Raw genomic sequence first — 21265 nt, forward strand, 5'->3', positions numbered from 1 at the left:
TAAAAAAGCAATAAGGGGGGAGAAGATGAAGTATGAGTGCAAGCTAGCTAGTAATATAAAGGAAGCCAGGAAAAGTTTTTTTCAATATATAAAAGGTAAGAGAGAGGCAAAAATAGACATTGGACCACTCGAAAACGTGGCTGGAGAAGTAATAATAGGAAACAAAGAAATGGCAGATGAACTGAATAGTTACTTTCCATCAGTCCTCACGGTGGAAGACACCAGTGGAAACCAGAGCTCCAGGGGACAGAGGTGAGTGCAGTGAGCATTAATAACAAGGTTCTGGGGAAACTGAAAGGTCTGAAGGTGGATAAGTCACCTGGACCGGATGGACTACACCCCAGGGTTCTAAAAGAGATAGCTGAGGAGATTGCGGAGGCATTGGTGATGATCTTTCAGGAATCACTGGAGGCAGGAAGGGTGCCAGAGGACTGGAAAGTGGCGAATGTAACATCACTGTTTAAGAAGGGGGGGAGGTAGAAGATGGGAAATTATAGGCCGGTTAGCCTGACTTCGGTCATTGGTAAGATTTTAGAGTCCATTATTAAAGATGAGATCGCAGAGTACTTGGAAGTGCATGATAAAATAGGACTAAGTCAGCAGGGCTTTGTCAAGGGGAAGTCATGTCTGACAAATCTGTTAGGAAGTAACAAGGAAGTTGGACAAAGGAGAACCAGTGGACACGATTTCCAGAAGGCCTTTGACAAGGTGCTGTATAGGAGACTGTTAAATACGTTAAGAGCCCATGGTGTTAAGGGTAAGTTCCTGGCATGGATAGAGGATTGGCTGACTGGCAGAAGGCAGAGAGTGGGGATTAAGGGGTCCGTTTCAGGATGGCAGCCGGTGACTCAGGGGTCTGTGCTGGGACCACAACTTTTCACAATATACATTAATGATCTGAAGGAAGGAACTGAAGGTACGGTTGCTAAGTTTGTAGTTGATAAAAAGATCTGTAGAGGGGCAGGTAGTATTGAGGAAGCAGGCAGGCTTCAGAAGGACTTGGCAGGCTAGGAGAGTGGGCAAAGAAGTGGCAGATGGAATACAATGTGGAAAAGTGTGAGGTTATACACTTTGAAAGGAGAAATGGAAGCATAGACTATTTTCTAAATGGGAAAATGCTTAGGAAATCAGAAGCACAAAGGGGCTTGGGAGTTCTTGTTCATGATTCTCTTATGGTTAACGTGGAGGTTCAGTCGGCAGTTAAGAAGACAAATGCAATGTTAGCATTCATGTCGAGAGGGCTGGAATACAAGACCAGGGATGTACCAGCTATATACGGCTCTGCCCAGACCCCATTTGGAGTATTGTGAGCAGTTTTGGGCCCCGTATCTAAGGATGTGCTGGCCTTGGAAAGGGTCCAGAGGAAGTTCATAAGAATGACCCCTGGAATGAAGAGCTTGTCGTATGAGGAACGGTTGAGGACTCTGGATCTGTACTTGTTGGAGTTTAGAAGAATGAAGGGGGATCTTATTGAAGCTTCTAGGATAGTGCGTGGCCTGGATAGAGTGGACGTGGAGAGACTGTTTCCACTTGTAGGAAAAACTAGAAGCAGAGGGCACAATCTCAGACTAAAGGGACGATCCTTTAAAACAGAGATGAGGAGGAATTTCTTCAGCCAGAGGGTGGTGAATCTGTGGAACTCTTTGCTGCAGAAGGCTGTAGATGCCAAATCACTGAGTGTCTTTAAAACAGAGATAGATAGGTTTTTGATCAATAAGGGGATCAGGGGTTATGGGGAGAAGGCACTGGAGTGCTGAACCGGTTGCATTTCAATGCTACAGTGAGAGTTTGGTGACTGAGGGAGTATAAGGGTTCATTTTTATTTAAAGTCTAGTATTTCTTTTATTTAGTTAATTAACTTAAAAGTTACTATTTGGTCTATAAGAAGGTGAATTTTGAATCAGCTTTAAACAAGGTTCTACTTGCAGGTACTTGCAGCTGGAGCTTGTTAATTAGTTAATTGGATTAGGCCAGTTTTCAGAGGCTAAAGTCACAGTATAAATCTGAGCTAGTTACAGTGCAGACTTTGTTTGCACTGGAGTGCTGAACTGGTTGCATTTGAGTGGTACAGTGAGAGTTTGGTGACTGAGGGAGTGCTGAACTGGTTGCATTTGAGTGCTACAGTGAGAGTTTGGTGACTGAGGGAGTGCTGAACTGGTTGCATTTGAGTGCTACAGTGAGAGTTTGGTGACTGAGGGAGTGCTGAACTGGTTGCATTTGAGTGCTACAGTGAGAGTTTGGTGACTGAGGGAGTTAGGTGAGGAGGGTGTAAGGTGCTCCTTTCATTTCATTTCCTACATTTCCTCAAAGAGTGTGAAGGGAGCCAGGAGTTTACAGAGAGTGCAGCTGACTGGGAGCAGAGTCGGAGGGCGGAGATCCAGTTGGTCTACGGGGCAGCTAATTCTGTAAAGTAAGAGGGGATGGAGGCTAGGGCAGTTGCATGCTCCTCCTGTAGGATGTGGGTGGTGAGGGATACCACTGGTGTCCCCGCTGACTATACCTGCGGGAAGCGCACCCAACTCCAGCTTCTCAGAGACCGTGTTAGGGAACTGGAGCTGGAGCTGGATGAACTTCGGATCATCCGGGAGGCAGAGGGGGTTATCGAGAAGAGTTACAGGGAGGTAGCCACACCCAAGGTACTGAACAAGAGTAGTTGGGTTACAATCAGGGAAAGGAAAACTAACAAGCAGACAGTGCAGGGATCCCTCGTGGCCGTTCCCCTTCGAAACAAGTATACCGTTTTGGATGCTGTTGGGGGGGGGGGGGGTGTGACCTACCGGGGAAGGCCCTAGCGGCCAGGTCTCTGGCACTGAGTCTGGCTCTGGGGCTCAGAAGGGAAGGGGGGAGCATAGAAAAGCAATAGTAATAGGAGATTCAATGATTAGGGCAATAGATAGGAGATTCTGTGGTCGCGAGCGAGACTCCCGGAAGGTATGTTGCCTCCCGGGTGCCAGGGCCAGGGATGTCTCGGATTGTGTCTTCAGGATCCTGAAGGGGGAGGGTGAGCAGCCAGAAGTCGTGGTGCACATTGGCACCAACGACATAGGTAGGGCAAGGGGTGTGGAGGTAATAAACAAGTTTAGGGAGTTAGGCTGGAAGTTAAAGGCCAGGACAGACAAAGTTGTCATCTCTGGTTTGTTGCCGGTGCCACATGATAGCGAGGCTAGGAATAGGGAGAGAGTGCAGTTGAACACGTGGCTGCAAGAATGGTGTAGGAGGGAGGGCTTCAGGTATTTGGATAATTGGAGAGCATTCTGGGGAAGGTGGGACCTGTACAAGCAGGACGGGTTGCATCTGAACCAGAGGGGCACCAATATCCTGGGGGGGAGGTTTTCTAGTAGTCTTCGGGAGGGTTTAAACTAATTTGGCAGGGGAATGGGAACCGGATTTGTAGTCCAGCAACTAAGGAAGCCGATATTCAGGACGCCAAAGCACGTAGTGATACAGTGGGGAAGGTAACACTGACAAAGGAGAGTACTTGCAGGCAAGGAGATGGGTTGAAGTGTGTATACTTCAATGCAAGAAGCATCAGGAATAAGGTGGGTGAACTTAAGGCATGGATCGGTACTTGGGACTTCGATGTGGTGGCCATCACGGAGACTTGGATAGAGAGGGGGCAGAAATGGTTGTTGGAGGTCCCTGGTTATAGATGTTTCAACAAGATTAGGGAGGATGGTAAAAGAGGTGGGGGGTGGCATTGTTAATTAGAGATAGTATAACAGCTGCAGAAAGGCAGTTCGAGGGGGATCTGCCTACTGAGGTAATATGGGTTGAAGTCAGAAATAGGAAAGGAGCAGTCACCTTGTTGGGAGTTTTCTATAGGCCCCCCAAAAGCAGCAGTGATGTGGAGGAACAGATTGGGAAACAGATTTTGGAAAGGTGCAGAAGTCACAGGGTAGTAGTCATGGGTGACTTCAACTTCCCAAACATTGAGTGGAAACTCTTTAGATCAAATAGTTTGGATGGGGTAGTGTTTGTGCAGTGTATCCAGGAAGCTTTTCTAACACAGTATGTAGATTGTCCGACTAGAGGGGAGGCCATATTGGATTTGGTACTTGGTAATGAACCAGGGCAGGTGATAGATTTGTTAGCGGGGGAGCATTTTGGAGGTAGTGACCACAATTCTGTGACTTTCACTTTAGTAATGGAGAGGGATAAGTTTACAATTGGGGGAAGGGTAAATACAATGCTGTCAGACAAGAATTGAAGTGCATAAATTGGGAACATAGGATGTCAGGGAAGGACACAAGTGAAATGTGGAACTTGTTCAAGGAACAGGAACTGCGTGTTTTTGATATGTATGTCCCTGTCAGGCAGGGAAGAGATGGTCGAGTGAGGGAACCATGGTTGACAAGAGAGGTTGAATGTCTTGTTAAGAGGAAGAAGGAGACTTATGTAAGGCTGAGGAAACAAGGTTCAGACCGGGTGCTGGAGGGATACAAGATTGGGCGGCACGGTAGCATGGTGGTTAGCATAAATGCTTCACAGCTCAGGGTCCCAGGTTCAGTTCCCGGCTGGGTCACTGTCTGTGCGGAGTCTGCACGTCCTCCCCATGTGTGCGTGGGTTTCCTCCGGGTGCTCCGGTTTCCTCCCACAGTCCAAAGATGTGCAGGTTAGGTGGATTGGCCATGCTAAATTGCCCGTAGTGTCCTAAAAAGTAAGGTTAATGGGGGGGGGGGGGGGGGGTTGTTGGGTTACGGGTATAGGGTGGATACGTGGGTTTGAGTAGGGTGATCATTGCTCGGCACAACATCGAGGGCCGAAGGGCCTGTTCTGTGCTGTACTGTTCTATGTTCTAAGATAGCCAGGAGGGAACTGAAGAAAGGGATTAGGAGAGCTAAGAGAGGGCATGAAAAATCTTTGGCGGGTAGGATCAAGGAAAACCCTAAGGCCTTTTACACATATGTGAGAAATATGAGAATGACTAGAGCGAGGGTAGGTCCGATCAAGGACAGTAGCGGGAGATTGTGTATTGAGTCAGAGATTGGAGAGGTCTTGAACAAGTATTTTTCTTCAGTATTTACAAACGAGAGGGACCATATTGTTGGAGAGGACAGTGTGAAACAGACTGGTAAGCTTGAGGAGATACTTGTTAGGAAGGAAGATGTGTTGGGCATTTTGAAAAACTTGAGGATAGACAAGTCCCCCGGGCCTGACGGGATATATCCAAGGATTCTATTGGAAGCAAGAAATTGTCCTCGCTGTCAACAGGGGTGGTACCAGAGGATTGGAGAGTGGCGAATGTTGAGCCCCTGTTCAAAAAAGGGAATAGGGATAACCCTGGGAATTACAGGCCAGTTAGTCTTACTTTGGTGGTAGGCAAAGTAATGGAAAGGGTATTGAGGGATAGGATTTCTGAGCATCTGGAAAGACACTGCTTGATTAGGGATAGTCAACACGGATTTGTGAGGGGTAGGTCTTGCCTTACAAGTCTTATTGACTTCTTTGAGGAGGTGACCAAGCATGTGGATGAAGGTAAAGCAGTGAATGTAGTGTACATTGATTTTAGTAAGGCATTTGATAATGTTCCCCATGGTAGGCTTATGCAGAAAGTAAGGAGGCATGGGATAGTGGGAAATTTGGCCAGTTGGATAACGAACTGGCTAACTGACAGAAGACAGAGAGTGGTGGTGGATGGCAAATATTCAGCCTGGAGCCCAGTTACCAGTGGCGTACCGCAGGGATCAGTTCTGGGTCCTCTGCTGTTTGTGATTTTCATTAACGACTTGGATGAGGGAGTTGAAGGGTGAGTCAGTAAATTTGCAGATGATACGAAGATTGGTGGAGTTGTGGATAGTGAGGAGGGCTGTTGTCGGCTTCAAAGAGACATAGATAGGATGCAGAGCTGGGCTGAGAAGTGGCAGATGGAGTTTAACCCTGACAAGTGTGAGGTTGTCCATTTTGGAAGGACAAATATGAATGCGGAATACAGGGTTAACGGTAGGGTTCTTGGCAATGTAGAGGAGCAGAGAGATCTTGGGGTCTATGTTCATAGATCTTTGAAAGTTGCCACTCCAGTGGATAGAGCTGTGAAGAAGGCCTATGGTGTGCTAGCGTTCATTAGCAGAGGGACTGAATTTAAGAGCCGTGAGGTGATGATGCAGCTGTACAATTCCTTGGTCAGGCCACATTTGGAGTACTGTGTACAGTTCTGGTCACCTCATTTTAGGAAGGACGTGGAAGCTTTGGAAAAGGTGCAAAGGAGATTTACCAGGATGTTGCCTGGAATGGAGAGCAGGTCTTATGAGGAAAGGTTGAGGGTGCTAGGCCTTTTCTCATTAGAACGGAGAAGAATGAGGGGCGACTTGATAGAGGTTTATAAGATGATCAGGAGAATAGATAGAGTAGACAGTCAGAGACTTTTCCCCCGGGTGGAACAAACCATTACAAGGGGACATAAATTTAAGGTAAATAGTGGAAGATATAGGGGGATGTCAGAGGTAGGTTCTTTACCCAGAGAGTAGTGGGGGCATGGAATGCACTGCCTGTGGAAGTAGTTGAGTCGGAAACGTTAGGGACCTTCAAGCGGCTATTGGATAGGTACATGGATTAGGGTAGAATAATGGAGTGTAGATTAATTTCTTCTTAAGGGCAGCACGGTAGCATTGTGGATAGCACAATTGCTTCACAGCTCCAGGGTCCCAAGTTCGATTTCGACTTGGGTCACTGTCTGTATGGAGTCTGCACATCCTCCCGTCTGTGCGTGGGTTTCCTCCGGGTACTCCGGTTTCCTCCCACAGTCCAAAAATGCGCAGGTTGGGTGGCTTGGCCATGATAAATTGCCCTTAGTGTCCAAAATTCTATGATTAACCTAGGACAAAAGTTTGGCACAACATCTTGGGCCGAAGGGCCTGTTCTGTGCTGTATTTCTCTGTAAGGCAGGAAAATGGGGATGAGAAAAATATCAGTCATGATTGAAATGCAGAGCAGACCCGATGGGCCGAGTGGCCTAATTCTACTCCTATGTTTTATGGTCTTATGCTCTCAATTACATCCAGGACTGCATTTTGTTCATTCTGACAGTTGGTCAATGGGGATGGTCGGAGGGTTTCTTTCTGCTGGAAAGGATGGTCGCACAACTTTGCCTCCAGTGGGCTGATTCTCTCTTAGCTTTCTTGCGAATACCTGGTTTCAAATTTCACGTGGATCACAGAGTGAAAGGGTGTTAATAAGTTAGAAGATATTTAGTTCCCATTTCAATTTGGAACCGCCAAAAATAATGGCACATTGCCATGAAGATGGGCTATTGTGGTTACATGGTTCTTTCATCTAATATATCTGGGTGTTTCTCACAGAAAAGGATAGGATCTGTTGCATCCACGTGAGAAGGACTCCACATGGGCTTAATATCACATCTGAAAAAGGCAGCACCTCCGACAATGCAACAGCCCGTCCTGAGCATCACATAGAAACGTCGGCTGAAGTCTTTGCATTGGGGGCATCAGCCCTTTTTTATGTGAGAATCCTCTCATTGAGCTAAGCTGACACATCAGCACTGCACAAAAAACGGGAACAAAAAAAATCTTAATTTGAATGCATTTAATAAAATATTCACACTACATGTCCTTAATACCGGGAATAAATTGTGTTTCCCCTGATAATGGAGCTCTTTACCCGTAAATAACCTAGGAATCTTCAGAGGCCAGGCAACAGAGCTGCGCAGGTCCACCAGGGGACTACAAATCCCGTCATGCAGCGCCGAAGACACGTAAGCCACTTCCGGTCTGACCAAACAAAAATTATTTTTTATTTCTCGACAAAGATTAGTCAACCATAGCCAATCTTCCAAATGCTCGCCTCCAATTTTCCGTGCATTATTTGTGGGGGAATATCGGTTTTCCCGGACACGCGCTGGACGGATCCGGAAGAAGTAGTCGCGCGGCGGGGATGACTTCCTTTTGCCCGGACGGCCGCTCGAGGTAAGGGACCAACCGAGACTGGTGGGAAGTGGGGGCTAGATGGAATCCAACTGTAATCTCCCATTTGAACAGCCATCCGCTTAATATTCTCCAAGCAAATCAATCAGCATCGCGTTGATGTTATTGCGATGAATATTGGTCATCAGATATCCCGATGCGGGGAAGTTTAAAAATACATTTCGATCGAGGCTCCTGTTCTCGAGAAACATGGAGACTCCTCCCCGAGTGCGGAGACGCTGCAATCTTTGGATGGATAACGACGAACAACTACTGATCCTTCGTCTCAGCTCTCCCCCCTCTTCGTATTTGTACTTGATTTATGGCAGTTGCAGGGATTGAGCTTTAAAACGGCGGCGGCGGGGGGGGGGGGGGGGGGGGGGGGGGGGGTTGGGGTTGAGAGAAAGCGAATCGAATTGTGACTGCTTTCAGTTTTGCAAAAAGCTGGAAAGGGGGGTTATATTGCGGAACCCGTTACTTTATTAATCTTTACATTCAATTGACCACATTTCGGCCTTTGCCAAAGGCCCGCCGCATAACGCTTAATTCATTTTTAAATGGCAGCAAAATGTTGACCTTTCTGGAGTTTTTATTACTAGCAAGTTGTTATAATTTGTGGAACATGGCATTTTAAATTGTGTTTTCTTGTTGTCAGGGGTGCACAATAATGGGTCGTGTAATCCGAGGCCAGAGAAAGGGTGCAGGTTCTGTCTTCAAAGCCCATGTGAAACACAGGAAAGGGCCTGCAAAGTTGAGAGCTGTGGACTTCGCTGAACGTCATGGTTATATCAAGGGTATTGTCAAGGTAAGTTTCTTTTTTAAAAAGGAATGCTGATTTTGATTTTTTTAAAGATCACCTGTGGTGGCTCTGTGGTTAGCACAGCTGCCTCGCAGTGCCAGGGACCCAGATTTGATCCTGGCCTTGGGTGACTGAAGTTTGCACGTTCTCCCTGTGTCTCTGTGGGTTTCCTCCGGGTGCTCCAGTTTCCTCCCACAGTCCAAAGATGAGCAGATGAGATGGATTGGCTTTGATCAATGTGGGGGGAGGGGAAGGTGATTGATGTTGGAGGGTCAGTGCAGACTGGTGGGCCAAATGGCAACCCCAAGCACTGATGGGATTCTATGAACATTTCGATTTATAGAATTGAGTGTTTAAGGATAAAGCAAAAAACACAATCTAAAATCAAATGAACTGCTTAAATGGAGCTAAGTGATTAAATTCTTGGTTTGTTTTGCAGGATATAATTCATGACCCTGGTCGTGGTGCTCCTTTAGCAAAGGTGGTGTTCCGTGATCCTTACAGGTTCAAAAGAAGGACCGAGTTGTTCATTGCAGCGGAGGGAATCCACACTGGTCAGTTTATCTACTGTGGCAAGAAGGGTAAGTTGACAAAAATTATATAATTGCCCGTTTTAATTTATATATAGAATATATATAGTGATTTCTACTGCTGAAAATGTAATGAATGTATTTGTTAAATAGCCATGTTATACAAACCAGAGAGATTCCAGAGAGATCAATCCTATATTTAACTTGTTGCCAGAAAAAGTAAGTACCCAAATAAATGTATGAAAGACCCGAGTTTAAAATACATGGTGGTGGGGGGCAGCATAGATCAGTTTTTGAAGCATGGTACTTGTGATATTTTCTGTCATGTCTACTGTACATTATAATAGTTGTAATTAAAGTAATCTGTCATGTTACATTTTGAATCCTTTTAAGATTTGATTCTGAGATGATGATGTACTCCACCAGAGTTTGTAAGATCAGGCTTCTAGGCCTGAGTACCACCTTGCCTGGCCTCACATTCTTGCTGTTAATAGCAACTGACTTGAAAGTCTTCAAATTGTGTCCTTAAATTTTTCCTTACCGTTTTGAAGGTTCTTTCAGATAAACAGAATCTTTTAAAAAATAAATTTTGAGTACCCAGTTATTTTTTCCCCAATTAAGGGGCAATTTAGCATGGCCAATCCACCTAATTTGCACATCTTTGGGTTGTGGTGGTGAACCCCACACAGACATGGGAAGAATGTGCAAACTCCACACGGACAGTGATCCAGGACCGGGATTCAAACCCGGGACCTCAGTGCCACAGTCCCAGTGCTAACCACTGCCCCGCATGCCGTCCCGACAGAATCTTTACAGTGCAGAATGTTGTCATACATTTCATTTGAGCCTGCCCTGGCTCTTTGAAAGAGCATTCTACCTAGTCCTGCTCCGTTGCCTTATCCCTGCAACTATGTACTTTTAAAAAAGTTTTTTTGAAATTACACTTCCAACTGTTGGAAAGGTGGACGGGAAAACAAATGTTTTCTTCTCCCTCATCTGCCACTGAGAAACTAAATGTGCTCTTTCCTCTATTGATGCCCCTGTCTTTGGGGCCATGGAGCCTACTCCCCAGTTGTCATAAATAGCTCTAATGCCTGTCCCTGTTTTCCCACATCAAATTGTCTTGGGCGGCATGGTGGTGCAGTGGTTAGCACTGCTGTCTACGGCGCTGCGGACCCAGGTTCGATCCTGGTCCTTAGTCACTGTCCATGTGGAGTTTTACATTCTCCCCGTGTCTGCATGGGTCGTACCTCCACAATCCAAAAATGTGCAGAGTAGGTGGATTGGCGGTGCTAAATTGCCTCTTAATTGGAAAAAAAGAATTGGTACCCTAAATTTAAAATAAAAATCCTCTTTTGTCTTGGTTCACAATGATCTTTGCCACCCTTTTCTCTCTTCCTGTGCTTGCCCCTTTCCCTGTCCAACCAACCCAGGCTATTTACGCACACCTAATTAATAGCTGGGATCAGTCCCTGGAGGTTTGGGAGACCGAGAGCGCGGGAGTATTCCCTTTTTCTCCCTGGAGGTTTGGGAGACTGAGAGCGTGGGAGTATTCCTTTTTCTCTCACGTCCATAGGGTTTATTCCCGGATAGACTTTTTTGTCCTGAGCAGGGGGTTGATCCCGAGGGTGCAAGATGCCGAGTATTCGGCCATAGCGATTTCGGACCATGCCCCGCACTGGATTGATCTGGAGATGGGGGAGGCACGGGACCAGCGCCCGCTCTGGCGCCTGGATGTGGGGATGCTGGCGGAGGAGGAGGTGTGTAAGAGGGTTCGGAGAAGCATTGAGGGGTATCTGGATACCAATGATACGGGGGAGGTCCAGGTGGGGATGGTCTGGGGGCTCTGAAAGCAGTGATCCGGGGGGAGCTGATCTCCATCCGGGCCCACAGGGAAAGGAGGGAGAGGAAGGAGAGGGAGAGACTGGTGGGAGAGCTTCTGGAGGTGGACAGGAGATATGCAGAGGCACCGGAGGAAGGGTTGCTGGGAGAACGGTGCAGGTTGCAGGCCAATTTTGACTTGTTGACCACCAGAAAGGCGGAGACACAGTGGAGGAGGGCGCAGGGTGCGGTATATGAGTATGGAGAGAAGGCGAGCAGGATGTTGGCGCATCAGCTCCGTAGGCGAGATGCAGCTAGGGAAATTGGGGGAGTGAAGGATGGGGGTGGAAATGTAGTGCAGAAGGGGACAGAAGTAAACGGGGTCTTTAGGGACTTTTACGAGGGAGTGTACCGGTCGGAACCTCCGAGGGGGAGAGAGGGGATGGAGAGCTTCATGAACAGGCTATGTTTCCCAAGGGTTCAAGAGAGGCTGGTTGAGGGGCTGGGGGCGCCGATAGAGTTGGAGGAGCTAGTCAGGGGGATCGGGCAAATGCAGTCAGGTAAGGCCCCGGGGCCGGACGGGTTCCCGGCAGAATTTTACAAAAAATATGCGGACCTGGTGGGTCCCCTGCTGGTGCGAACTTTCAATGAGGCGTGGGAGAGGGGGGCTTTGCCCCCGACGATGTCGCGGGCACTGATCTCTTTGATCCTAAAACGGGATAAGGACCCCTTGCAGTGCGGATCATATAGGCCTATTTCACTCCTTAACGTAGACGCTAAGTTGCTGGCGAAGATCCTGGCTACCAGGATAGAGGATTGTGTGCCAGAGGTAATTCATGAAGATCAGACAGGGTTTGTCAAGGGGCGGCAGCTCAACACGAATGTGCGGAGACTGCTCAATGTTATCATGATGCCGGCAGTGGAGGGGGAGGTGGAGGCGGAGATAGTGGTGGCGCTGGATGCAGAGAAGGCGTTTGATAGAGTTGAGTGGGGGTACCTATGGGAGGTGCTGGAGAGGTTTGGATATGGGGAGGGATTCATCAAATGGGTGAGGCTGCTTTACGCGGCGCCGATGGCGAGTGTAGTCACAAATGGAAGGAGATCGGAGTATTTTAGGCTTTATCGTGGGACCAGGCAGGGGTGTCCCCTGTCCCCCCTGCTCTTTGCACTGGCGATTGAACCGCTGGCCATGGCGTTGAGGGAGTCAGGGAAGTGGAGGGGTCTGGTGCGGGGGGGGAGGAGCACCGGGTATCGCTGTATGCGGACGACCTGCTGTTATATGTGGCGGACCCAGAGGGGGGAATGCCGGGGGTGATGGAACTGGTAGCGGAATTTGGGGGCTTCTCGGGCTATAAGCTGAACTTAGGAAAGAGCGAGGTATTTGTAGTGCACCCGGGAGATCAGGAGGAGGGAATTGGGAGGCTCCCCTTCAGGAGGGCAGTGAAGAGTTTCAGGTACCTGGGGGTGCAGGTGGCCAGGAGTTGGGGGGCTCTTCATAAGCTTAACTTCACCAGACTAGTGGAACAGATGGAGGAGGAATTTAAAAGGTGGGACATGGTGCCGCTATCGCTGGCGGGCAGAGTGCAATCCGTCAAAATGACGGTTCTCCCGAGATTCTTGTTCCTCTTCCAGTGCTTGCCCATCTTTATCCCTAGGGCCTTTTTTAAAAGGGTGACCAGCAGCATCATGGGATTTGTTTGGGCGCATGGCACCCTGAGGGTGAAGAGGGTCTTCTTGGAGCGGAGTGGGGGGGGGGGGGGGGCTGGCGTTGCCCAACCTCTCGGGGTACTACTGGGCGGCCAACGTGTCGATGGTGCGTAAGTGGGTGATGGAGGGGGAGGGGGCAGCATGGAAACGGATGGAGAGAGCGTCCTGTGGGGATACAAGCCTGGGGGCCCTGGTAACGGCGCCGTGGCCGCTCCCTCCCACGAGGTATACCACGAGTCCGGTGGTGGCGGCTACCCTCAAGATTTGGGGGCAGTGGAGGCGACATAGGGGAGAAGTGGGGGGCTCGATGGAGGCTCCATTAAGGGGGAACCATAGGTTCGTCCCGGGGAACATGGATGGGGGATTTCGGGGATGGTATAGAGCAGGCATTAGACAGCTGAAGGACCTGTTTATCGACGGAAGGTTTGCGAGCCTGGGGGAGTTGGAGGAGAAATTTGGGCTCCCGCCGGGAAACATGTTTAGATATCTGCAGGTAAAGGCATTTGCTAGACGGCAGGTGGAGGGATTCCCTGCGCTCCCCGCGAAGGGGGTGAGTGACAGGGTGCTCTCGGGGGTCTGGGTCGGGGAGGGGAAGATATCCGATATCTACAAGCTTATGCAGGAGAAGGAAGAGGCGTCAGTAGAGGAGCTGAAAACGAAGTGGGAGGGGGAACTGGGGGAACAGATCGAAGACGGGACATGGGCTGATGCCCTGGAGAGGGTAAATTCTTCCTCCTCGTGTGCGCGGCTTAGCCTCATCCAATTCAAGGTGCTGCATAGGGCCCACATGACTGGGACGAGGATGAGTAGGTTCTTTGGGGGTGAAGATAGGTGTGCCAGGTGCTCGGGGAGTCCAGCGAACCATGCCCATATGTTCTGGGCATGCCCGGCATTGGAGGGGTTCTGGAAGGGGGTGGCGAGGACGGTGTCAAGGGTGGTGGGATCCAGGGTCAAGCCAGGATGGGGACTCGCGATCTTTGGGGTTGGGGTAGAGCCGGGAGTGCAGGAGGCGAAAGAGGCCGGTGTGCTGGCCTTTACGTCCCTAGTAGCCCGGCGAAGGATTTTGCTACAGTGGAAGGACGCGAGGCCCCCAAGCGTGGAGACCTGGATCAATGACATGGCGGGCTTCATTAAGCTTGAGAAGGTTAAATTCGCCCTGAGAGGATCGGTGCAAGGGTTCTTTAAACGGTGGCAACCTTTCCTCGACTTTCTGGCTCAACGATAGGGTACTGGGACAGTAGCAGCAGCAACCCGGGGGGGGGGGGACGTTGATTATGTTAGCTTATTTTATTTAAATTTTATTTATCTAATTTTAATTTATGGTTAAGTTCTCTTGTTTGGGGGGGGGGGGGGGGTGGGGGAATGTGATACATGTGATGTTACGGTATGGGGGGAATTGTGGGTGTTATGGGGCTGTTAGTTGCATATTACTGCTTTTTGCTATACTTTTTGTTATATTTTCTGTAAAAAATTCCAATAAAAATTATTTAAAAAAAAAAAAATAGCTGGGATCAGTTTACCAACATTAATAATAATCTTTATTGTCACAAGTAGGCTTACATTAACACTGCAATGAAGTTATTGTGAAAAGCCCCAAGTCGCCACATTCAGGTACACACACGGAGAACTCAGAATGTTCAATTCACCTAACAGCACATCTTTCAGGACTTGTGGGAGGAAGCCGGAGCACCTGAGGAAACTCGCGCAGACACTGGCAGGGTGTGTAGACTCCGCACAGACAGTGACCCAAGCCGGGAATCAAACCTGGGACTCTGGCGCTATGAAAGAACAGTGCTAACAACTGTGCTACAATGCCGCCCATTACCAAACTATCTGGCTCCCCAGTCCTACTATATATTTTGTTTGCATTGTACCTAAAATATGTAAACTTCTATTATGCCTGTATCAAGGATTTAAAAAATGACTTCCTTTTTACAACATTTCTTGATTTGTCTTCACTAATCAATAAGGCAGGATGATATGGGAACATTGCTGCACAGAAAAATAATGGTCAGTGTTGGCTGTAATTTCTGTACTTGTTCTGGTGTAGTCACAGAAGTATATTGTAATTTTAAGCAGTGTGCTGTGGAAAGTATTTGTTTGACATCATAACTGTACCAAAACTGTAAATGTAGACTGTAAAAATCTTTTTCTTGCAGCTCAGTTGAACATTGGAAATGTCCTCCCTGTGGGTACTATGCCAGAAGGTACCATTGTGTGTTGCCTGGAGGAGAAACCAGGTGACCGTGGTAAACTTGCACGTGCCTCTGGTAATTATGCCACAGTCATCTCCCACAATCCTGAGACTAAGAAAAGCCGTGTCAAGTTGCCATCCGGTTCTAAGAAAGTTGTTTCCTCGGCTAATAGAGCTATTGTTGGTAAGATTTAATTTACTCCTTTCTGACAATTTTTAAAAAGTTAGTCTTTAAAAATGCAATTATTTTAAAACTCTAAATATTTATTGATCATTCTCAATTTATTGCTTTTAATATGTAAATTAACAAATTGAGCTGCATTCAAAACTAGGAAATGAAAATATTTGGTTCAGGATAATTTTATTTCCAATTAAGGGACAACTTAGTGTGGCCAATCCACCTTTGGTTGTAGGGGTGAGACACGGGGAAAATGTGCAAACTCCACACAGACAGCGACCCCCTTGACTATGGGTCCTCGGCAGCATGAGGCAGCAGTGCTAACCACTGCACCACCATGCTCACCGTGCTGCCCATGGTTGCCTTCATCGGCTGAGGCATTGAATACAAGAGTTGGCAGGATGTGTTGAAAAATCTGTTAATATTAATAACAATGTCTCACAAGTAGGTTTGCATTAATACTGCAATGAAGTTACTGTTGAAAAACCCTAGTCTCCATATTCCAGTGCCTGTTCGGGTACTTGGAGGGAGAATTCAGAATGTCCAATTCTTGCACAACTTTTGGGACTTGTGGGAGGAAACCAGAGCACCTGGAGGAAACCAACACAATAACAGGGAGAACGTGACTCCACACAGACAGTGTCCCAAGCTGGGAGTTGAATCTGGGATCCTGGCACTGTGAAGCAACAGAATCATTCACCTGAGGAAGGAACTGTGCTCTGAAAGCTAATGATTCGAAACAAACCTGTTGGACTTTAACCTAGTGTTGTAAGACTTCTTACTGTGCTCACCCCAGTCCAATACCGGCATCTCCACATCACAATTTACAAGGGGGCAGAGGTTCAAGATGAGAGAGGGAAAGTTATGGGGAGATATGCAGGGAAAGTTTTTTTTAACACAGAGGGTGGTGGGTATCTGGGACATGTTGATGGTGGAGGCTGGCATGATAGCAATGTTTTAAATCTATCTTAATAGACACATGAACGGGCGAGGAATGGAGGGATATAGATTGTTTGGGAAATAAGTAGTAGGTCTAAATGAGGACCATGGCTCGGCATAGGCTTGGTGGGCCAAAGGACCTGTTCCTGTGCTGTATTATTTTCTCTTTGGTATCTTAGATATCTAATTATTTATCAGTTGCTACAATAAGAGTAACTGACAAGTTAGTATAAGTCTGGCAGCCCTTTATTGAAGTGATTGGGTGGTAACCTTAGAATAATGGGTTAATTAAACTACTTGCCGTGTATAAATGTCTGTATATTACTAGTCAAATGTTTACTTAATTGCAGGTGTTGTTGCTGGTGGTGGTCGTATTGACAAACCCATACTGAAGGCAGGTCGGGCTTATCACAAATACAAGGCCAAGAGAAACTGCTGGCCACGTGTCCGTGGTGTGGCTATGAATGTAAGTAAACAATTAAATGTTTCCATCAATGGTTCACCTCTTGCTTTCTTGGCCCCATTCTTGCTAAACTGCTGACCACCAAATTTCTCATCCTAGCTCCCATGTTAACTGACATTTCAAATAACTATCTCTCCCTTTCAATGTTATTGTCATTGCCTCTCCAAAAACAACCCTTTGTCCTTCCAAATATCATCTCCAAACCTCCCTTTCCTATCCCAGGTTTTGAATGTGGTGTTGCTTCACAAATCCATGTCCCATTTTTCCTGCAGCTTCATATTTGAACCTCCATGGGGCAGCATGGTGGCGCAGAGGGTTAGCCCTGCTGACTCACGGCGCCGAGGTCCCAGGTTCGATCCGGGCTCTGGGTCACTGTCCGTGTGGAGTTTGGACATTCTCCCCGTGTTTGCGTAGGTTTCGCCCCCACAACCCAAAGATGTGCAGGCTAGGTGGATTGGCCACGCTAAAATTGCCCCTTGATTAGAAAAAATGAATTGGGTACTCTAAATTTATAATAATAAAAAACATTTGAACCTCCGTTACGTTGCTTACCCTGTCAAATATAGCTCTAATCGCATTCTTTGATTATTATGCACTATTCTTCCGTGTCTATTTTCATTTCTCTGTAGTCAGTAATGTGCTCTCCACAATGTTGTATTTGGAGTCTACCAAAATGTATCCATGGGTTCCTTGTATTCCTCATTATGTGTTGTTCCATGTGACATAATCCACAGACATGGCAGGTTCCACATGTTCTACATTTCTACAGCAATCTCATGTGACTGTTTGCAACTTTGCTGTCTCTAAGAGCTCTGCAATTCTCCAACTTTGGCCTCTTGTAGCCCCAGACCCTTCGCTCCACCAATAGGCTGTGACTTCTGTCATATATGTCCTGATCTTTGCAGTTCCCTACGTAAATCTCACTTCTCTATCCTTCTCATTTAAGATTATCTTTAGAAATCTACCTCTTGCCAAGCTTTAGTCACTCCTGTTATCTCCTTTTTTGACTCTATGTCAAATTTTGTATGGTTACACTGTTTTGAAGTGCCTTGGAACTTTTCTATAATTAAAGTGCTAGATAAATGCAAATTGTTCATATGGGATTATAATTTCCCCTGCGTCCATTCTCATTCTGGCTGATAATGCTACTGTGGGACATTTTACTATGTTAAATGTGCTATAAATATACAAGTTATGAGTTGGTATACTTGTAGTATTTGGTCTCCTGAACTAGTTTCAACTACTTCAATCAATAATGATTTATTGTAAGTTATCCTTAAACCAAAACATCTTCTGGGATTTAGTGATGGATGATTTAGGAGATGTCCAAGCTTGCTCTTGATATAATTCTCAGATGGCATTAGACGTATTTAGGCTTGTACACCATTTGCAGTCACTGTTTTAGTTAGTGGACGAGTTAAATTGTCTGGCTGAATGAGGAGTCCCAACATCACCACCTTTGTCTTTGTAAACTTAATCATAGAAACGGCTGTAATGCACAACATGCAGCAAAGACTTGAAAGACAATGTGAACAACGGACAAATTATTTTATTGTCTGATTAATCTTGATGTGGAAAAGCAGCTCCAGTAGCTGAGACCATAAAACTTAATGTACTACTGTATTCTATGGCATGAAGTACAGAATATAAAAACATATGCATTGATGAATCTACACAAACCATTCGTCCACAATTGAGTGTAGATGTAGTCTGGGCTCTACCTTACGTGAACAATGTCAAGGAAATAGAGGCTACAGTGTGGATTCACTTGGATGTTGTCTCGTTGGATGAGAGGATTTGTTGTTTAGAGGTGTTTAAAATAACGAAGGAAGGAGCAGCACAGTGGTTAGCACTGCTGACGAACGCCAGCGACGACCACGGTTCGACCCCGGGTCACTGTCCGTTTGGAGTTTGCACGTTCTCCTCGTGTCTGCATGGGTCTCGCCCCACAACACAAAAAGATGTGCACGCTAGGTCAATTGGCCACACTAAACTGCCCCTTTAAAAACAAATCGGAAAGAAAAGAATTGGGCGCTCTAAATTTTATTTATTTTTTTAAATGAAGAAATAGGACACCGTTTACAGAGCCTTTCCGTCATGGGGGTGAGATCAAAGTGACGTATGTATATATTCGAGCAAGTGATTTATGATGAAGTGGGAAGCTGTGGAATGGGTTACTGGAATGATTGAAACCAAAACCATGTCACTTTGTTATAGGTTGAATAAGTGATTGGGAACTGGAAAACAGGCAGTCACATAGAGTAACTTAATTTCCATGTTGTGATTTCTATGAAAATGGCTTTGGTGTTGGTGTACACAGAATTTCATTGATCAACAGGATTTGCTAACCCATCATTTTTCTTCCACAGCCTGTAGAACATCCTTTTGGTGGTGGTAACCATCAGCACATAGGGAAGCCATCAACCATCAGAAGAGATGCTCCAGCTGGTCGCAAGGTCGGTCTCATTGCTGCTCGTCGTACTGGTAGACTGCGCGGTACAAAGACCGTCCAGGAGAAAGAGAACTAGTGTCTTAATGTATATGCAGAAATTTGCCACAATAAAGATCATTTAAAAAAAATACAATTTTGTTGCTATATAAAATTGGCTGTTGCTGTCAATATTTACACGAATTTGTCTAGATAATTTTCAAAAAATACTCCAACCAGCTATATAGACTTGCGTAGGAGGTACAGTATCAATTGTTTATCTAATGTGCACTAAATTATGAAATTAGATTGCAGATTTGTTTGCGAAGGCCTAGATTTATGTAGCATCTTGCCACATCAGGAAGCATAGGAACCTGTTCTGCAGTCAAATTAATCCCACAACCGGACTCAAATATTTATTTATCTTTATTGAGGGAAAGTTAGCAACACTTGCCCAGCAACAGGTACATATAGTCATTGACAGCACACTGGTACACCATCCTTGTTTTGAAACATCCATTTGCAGAGTCAGTGAGTGTACTATAATTTAAGTAAGCTGTTAAGATCATATTTGTGAATAGGAACACAGGAACAGGAGTAGTCCATTCAGTTCCTCCAGCCTGTCCAACATTTAATGAGATCCTTGCTGATCTGTGGCCTAATTCCATATATTTACCTGTGGCCCAGATCCCTGAATATCTTTGCTTAACAAACTTATCTCAGATTTAAAATTGACAACTGTTCTAGCTTCAACTGCTGCTTGTGGGGGAAGTGTTCAAAATCTCTAGCATCCCTTCAGCGAAGAAATTCTTCCGAACATCTCTCATTAATGGTCTAGACTTAATTTTGAGACTGAACCCTGGTTTTAGAATCTCCAACCAGTGCGCCTCTGCACCTGAACCCCAAAGTCTCTTTGGACATCCACTGTATTTAATCTCTTTCCATTTAAAAAGTACTCTGGGGCTTGTTTAGCACAGTGGGCTAAATAGCTGGCTTGTAATGCAGAACAATGCTAGCAATATGGGTTCAATTCCTGTACTAGCCTCCCCGAACAGATGAGGGAATGTGGCGACTAGGGGCATTTCACAGTAACCTAATTGAAGCCTACTTGTGACAAGCGATTATTATTATTATTACTCTGTTCTACCCTTTTTTGGTCCAAAATGGATAACCCCACACCTGTATTAAATTCCATCTGCCACAATTTTGCCTATTTACCTAGTCTGTTAATATCTCCTTCCAATTTTATGCTGTCACCTAGGTTGTCGACAATGCCACCTAACATTGCAGAAACAACAAATTTGGATATGACTAAGCCATTTGTGAATAATCATAGAATTTACAGTGCAGGAGGCCATTCAGCCCATCAAGTCTGCACCAGCCCTTGGAAAGAGCACCACCCAATCCCAGTAATCCCACCGAGCCTTTTTGGACACTAAGGGCAATTTAGCATAGCCAATCCACCGAATGTGAATAATCAAGGCCCCAACACACCCCTGTGGTATATCACTAGTCAATTGCCAATTAGAGTAATTACCCATTATCCCCACTGACTGTCATCTGCCACTCAACTAATTTCCTAACCATGTTATTAAGTTGCCCTCAACTCAGTGGGCTTCAGTAGTCTCTTGTGTGGGACTTTATCAAATGCTTTCTGGAAGTCCATATAAATAACATCCATGTACATTCCGCTGTCTGTTACATTAGTCCCCTTTTCAAAAAATTCAATGTGATTCGTCGTGCATGGCCTTCCCTTCCCAAATACACACTGGTTATCCCTGAGCAACTGAAGTTTTGCGAGATGTTCAGTTATTCCGTCCCTGATTATAGACTTCAGTTTCCCCACCACGTTAGGCTAACCGGCCTGTAATTCTCTAGTTTCACCCTTTGAGTGATGTGTGATTTTCCAATCTAGGGGGACTACTGAATTATAGTTAGGACATCTACAATGTGTACCCTGCTTCAACATCCTCTGATGGAAACGGTCGGGTCCTGGGTATTTGTCTCTCTTTAATTCTGTTAATTTCCTAGTTGCTGATACTGCACTTGGGTTAATTGTACTACGTCTTGGAGAGGGGGACGTATGGTGGTGGCTATGAAGTTGCACATGCAGTGGCTCCTGCCACGGTGCTTTGTTTTTGCCCAGTTTGTCTGACCAGTGACTGGATTGTCTCCCTGGAGGTGGAGATGGCGTAGCTGGCTGAAGGGTATAAAATTTTGGAGGGCAAGGTAGACAATCTGGAAAACCACTCCAGATGGCAAATTTTGAGAATTGCTGGAGGGCCCAACT

The 21265-nt window shown here is 46.3% G+C and overlaps 1 protein-coding gene across 1 annotated transcript; it reads left to right on the forward strand.

Annotated features, from left to right (window-relative positions):
- Positions 1 to 7808: 7808 nt before the first annotated feature.
- On the forward strand, positions 7809 to 19131 carry rpl8 (ribosomal protein L8). The gene is made up of 6 exons (XM_038802109.1): positions 7809 to 7919; positions 8572 to 8721; positions 9155 to 9296; positions 14933 to 15151; positions 16435 to 16550; positions 18917 to 19131. Exons 2-6 carry the CDS (start codon positions 8584 to 8586, stop codon positions 19073 to 19075), a joined length of 774 nt encoding a protein of 257 aa, XP_038658037.1. The 5' UTR covers positions 7809 to 7919; positions 8572 to 8583; the 3' UTR covers positions 19076 to 19131.
- Positions 19132 to 21265: the final 2134 nt, after the last annotated feature.

This window comes from Scyliorhinus canicula, chromosome 7 (assembly GCF_902713615.1).
Source record: "Scyliorhinus canicula chromosome 7, sScyCan1.1, whole genome shotgun sequence".
Taxonomy (NCBI): domain Eukaryota; kingdom Metazoa; phylum Chordata; class Chondrichthyes; order Carcharhiniformes; family Scyliorhinidae; genus Scyliorhinus; species Scyliorhinus canicula.